At 36.4% G+C, this 4,733-nt stretch overlaps 1 protein-coding gene across 2 annotated transcripts in view; it reads left to right on the top strand.

Moving 5' to 3' along the window:
- LOC106678861 (ankyrin-1) overlaps window positions 1-4,733 on the top strand; it is a 40,631-nt gene that overhangs the window by 33,155 nt on the left and 2,743 nt on the right. The window contains exon 5 of one of the 2 annotated variants that reach the window (XM_067046726.1): window positions 47-2,875. The exons of the other annotated variant lie outside the window; for it this stretch is intronic. Coding sequence (XP_066902827.1) covers window positions 47-1,233 — 1,187 coding nt within the window. The 3' untranslated portion in view covers window positions 1,234-2,875. Of the gene's footprint in view, window positions 1-46; window positions 2,876-4,733 lie in introns of those variants that run through there. 2 annotated transcript variants of the gene reach the window in all.

Here is a 4,733-nt window from a genome sequence, read left to right as displayed (position 1 = left end):
TCAAACGATGGAAGTAAGAAGTCAGAATCTTCTGTTGACAATAAAAGTGAAAATAAAGAGAAAAAAGATGGAAGTAAGATGTTAGAATCTTCTGGCGACAAAACAAGTGAAAATAAAGAGAAAAAGGATGGAAGTAAGATGTTAGAATCTTCCGATGATAAAAAAAGTGAAAATAAAGAGTCAAAGAATGGAGATAAGAAGTTAGAATCCTCGGAAAATAAAGAGTCAAACGATGGCAGTAAGAAGTCAGAATCTTCTGGTGACAAAAAAATTGAAAATAAAGAGGTAAAAAGTGTAAATAAGATATCTCCTAGAAATAAAAAAAATGTCCCCTTAAAAAAAGGAAAAACATATGCCAAGTTAAGACACGAGAGAAATACGAGTAAGAGGAGCGAACCTTCTAATACAGAAGAGCCTCAACCTTCTACTAGTAGATGTGAGGAACCCCAGCCCCTGCCTAGTGAATGTGAAGATCGCCTAGGTCTGTCACAGTTGCCAAAATCGACCGTTCCAAAGTTTCCTCCAATCAATTTAGACTGGATAGCAGATGAATTTGCGGGCATGCCCGATGAAGCTATAGTCAGGAACACAATAAATGAAATTAGCAGGGGGAGGGTAGACGTGAATACTACATACTATGACGGTTTTACCCCACTGCACATGGCGGTGCGTTACGTGGCGGAAGAGGCCACCCGCAAGTTCATCAAGAGGAAGGGTGACGTGAATGCCATAACTGGCACCGGCCAATCGATGATAATGATGGCCGCTGCTGGAGGCAACGTGCGCATCATCAAGATGCTCGTGAAAGCTGGAGCCAAGCTCATGCCACCTCCGGAGTACTTCCGCGGATTGACTCCGATCCACGCCGCCTGTTACTACGGTAATGATTCGGCCGTCAAGTACTTCCACTCGGTCGGCTTGGATGTTGACGCCCCAAGCAGGGGAAATGAGACGGCTCTCCACATCGCCATAAGGACGCGGAATCGCGGCTTGACCGAGACTCTTCTTAACTTAGGTGCTCGCACGGACATCGCAAACAATTCGGGAGAGACCGCTTTGGATGTGGCTAGGAAATATGGCTTCACGGAAGTGAAAGAAGCTTTAGAGGAATGGGAAAGAAAAAAAATGCTTGAAGAACAAAAAAAAAAGAAAAGGAAATCAAAGAAGGTATCGCGTTGCAAGGAACCTGAACCTCAACCTGAACCTAGACCTGATTCGGATTATGTAGCCTGAATCTTATTGCTAGAATCGATTCAGAATTTTAAACTGTTAATCTTTTTTTTTTTAATATTTATCACTATGTAAATATACTTATAACATAATGCATACAAATGCATTAAATACTTTATAATCAAAAAATAATAATTACAGATTGTAGTTCATAAAAATGTATGCATACAATTTCGAAATACATTCATTGTCCCACGGTCGGGCACACTAAAAATCCTAACACGTTATGACGTAACTTATCTACGAGGTTAAAAATCAAACGTCTACTTAAACCAATGGTAAAAATTAATTAACAGAATTTTTCACTTTAAGATGATTTTATTTGCGTTTTAAAACATTTTTAGATAACCGTGGATAATTTCCTCATTTATCTCACAGAATATAGCAATAAATATATGACAATGAGGTAAATAAAAATTAAATATAGGATATCGATTATAGGATAACAGTTGGACGCCTGTGTAACTCACCCAGTCAATTAAAACCATCAGATATCAAGATTGCATTGACATTTAAATTCTATCCTTGAGTATGGGGGGGGGGATTAGTAAGTTACCGGTTTAAGTAATCCTTTGTAGGAAAACCCTGACCTAGGATATAGAAAAAAAACTAGGTATTGATAAATGATAGACCTCATAGATTAGTTGCGTTAAACCAATAATATCAGTTGTTTTTTTTTTGGTTTCCCTCGTAAACAGTACACACTTAATCCAAAAATTACATTTTGGATAGTTAAAAATCAATGATTCGAAACTCGTTCAGTAAAAAAAGAACCAAACAATAGATTTCGAAGTAAAATTTGTTCCTCTATTCATATGTAAATAAATTTGAACTACCTAGCCAGAATACTAAATTCGTAACTCGAAATGAAAATGACGGTAAGACAAACTCAAAGCCTCTATAAGGTGCATTCGGGCGTTAGACTCGTTATGTTTTCTTAGCAAGATGGCAAATTATCATGCGTGTTAGTGAGATTCTTAAACGACTGGACTTTGTCTATGGAGCATATAAATGTGCTTACAATTACATCCTTATACCTAGATAACTCAAAATTCAGTAAATCCGATAATTCAAATTAAAAGTGACCGTTCAATTTCCAACAATTGAGTTTTTACTTTTTTAAATCCATTTTCTGGCCAGATTACAATTATTTAACGTAAATTAATTCTTTCAAATATTTTACATACAAAACTATTAATACAATTAATTGAAATTTTATTTTATTTTTAAAACAAGCGATTTTTTTCCCCAGCTAGTTTCATTATTGCAAGTTCATAAATATAAATTCAGAAGTAAATAGAACAAAAATTAACACTCGAAAATTTGATTTTTACGGTATTAAAATTAAAATCTCAAATTACTTCAATGCATCTTGAGTAATTTTATAGTCAGGAAGGTTTACGTAGGGAGATCGCCAGTAGTGAAGGGGCTGATTTGCTCATAGATTTGGCTAAGAAAGTCTCCCACACACTTGCAGCCATCTACCTTCGTAATCCTGGCTGACTATAGTTTTTAAATTATATTATTTATATCTCACATTTTTAAAATAACACTCTAATGAAACATTCATTTCCAATAGTAGTCAGAATGGTAATTTTAGATTTTTGAAGAAATTCTCTCCATTTTTTTTTGCTTTATTTGACATTTCCAGAGGAAGTCGAATTATCACCAAATAGAGTAAGAGTATATTACGATCCAGTCGAATCGTCTCATCCTCACGAATTGCTCGGAACTCTGAGTATTAGAGATAAGGACTCCTCAAAAAACGAAAGCTCAGAACTGGATGGTTCCGATAGAGTTCTCACTGAAAGGTCGACCACCACAAAGGAGGACAACGTCATTCCCACTCAAGTTAAAAAAACTAAAAGAGGCGGCCGAAAGCATAAGAAGAAAACCAATGAACAAGAAAACATACCAGTACAGACTATTAGACCGGACAAGATAACAGATCTTTACCTTCGAGTAATGACCATGTTTCCCAACGATATAGAGGATAAGCTGCGGGACTACTTTTTCGAAGGACGCTTCGACGAAATCAATTGCAGTGTTATCGACACGAAACGAACCGACAGGGCAGGCCTGACGATACTGCACCACGCGGTCAGGTGTTGCCGCTTCCTGGCGGTCGAGAGGCTGGTAGTCAAATGCAAGGCTGACGTCAACTCGGAAACTTTCCGAGGGGTCACTCCCATCTTCCTCGCAGCTACGACGGGATACTCTGACGTCATTAGAATCCTCCATGAGAACGGGGCCAACATCAACCACACGCTCAAGTGCGGGATGACCCCCCTCCACTACGCAGTCGTTCACAAGAGTGTCAATGCCGTCCTCACGCTTATCTACCTCGGTGCGGAGGTCAACTGCCCCGACAATAACGGCAACACCCCCCTGCACTACGGGGCCATGACCAATAACAACCTAAAAGTAGTCATAACTTTGGTAGAGAAAGGTGCGGAAGTTCAATACCGAAACGTCGACGGTTTCAGGCCCTTAGAGATTGCTAAGAGAGGATGTGATGTAGCAATCACCCAATACTTGGCCAAACTCACCGCAAACATTCCCCTGGAAGAATTTTTTTTGTGATTTTTATTTATTGTTAGCCATTTCTAGACTACTATTCATATATTCATGTTCGTTTTTCATGTTTCTTGATTAGTTAGACCTTTTTATGATATACAAATTTTAACCAAATAACGCTTAAGTTATTGATGATAAATTATGATATGTTTTGTAATATATATTACGTAATTTAAAAACTGTTGGGGGTAATATTTCTTCATAATTCCCTTTTTAAACGTTTTTACTTTTTTTCACTGCTGTCCTTTCAGTCTTGTATTAGATCACTTCCAACTAATCTGAAATTTGGTACCAGTAGGTGTATCTTGGACTGATGATGGATCAGCCGAACCTAAGAGATCTTGTGACATACGTTTTTTTGTTCCCCTATCAAGGATTTCTTAAAGGATACATATAGAAGGTAGGAGCATAAGCACTTTGGAACGATGCGATTGATATGAACGAAAATGAGGCATTAAAATCTTACCTACGTATTGAAGGCAAAAATAATATAAATATAAACACCTATTTAAAAAAATCCTTTCAATCTACCTAAATAAGAAAAACGATAGAGTAGAGATTGGGAATAAACAACTTTATTTAGTCTGTTTTTTCAGTGGATTTAATTTATCAATCAAAAACATGAAGGGAAAAACTTATTAACCAAAATAATTCCAAATATTTAAATATAAAATTATATAATAATAGTAATACAAACTTATCATAGTTTTATTTTTCATACATATTTCCCATTTTTGTAACGGTTCAGCCTATTTCACCCTATTCTATTGGATACTTTCATCTCTGTCCCAGCCAAAATCTCTTTTGAATTATACCGCTTCTAATTATGGAAGAATTTGTGATAATTAATTTCAAAATTCTGCTTATTATAAGCTATTTACTAATTAAGGTTACTTTTTTTTTTACCGAATTATACATTACTAGAA

This window comes from Halyomorpha halys, unplaced genomic scaffold (genome assembly GCF_000696795.3).
Source record: "Halyomorpha halys isolate HHAL.00 unplaced genomic scaffold, Hhal_1.1 Scaffold164.1, whole genome shotgun sequence".
Taxonomy (NCBI): domain Eukaryota; kingdom Metazoa; phylum Arthropoda; class Insecta; order Hemiptera; family Pentatomidae; genus Halyomorpha; species Halyomorpha halys.
The sequence above is the reverse complement of the archived record's forward strand: the minus strand, read 5'-3'. Positions and strand labels throughout refer to the sequence as shown.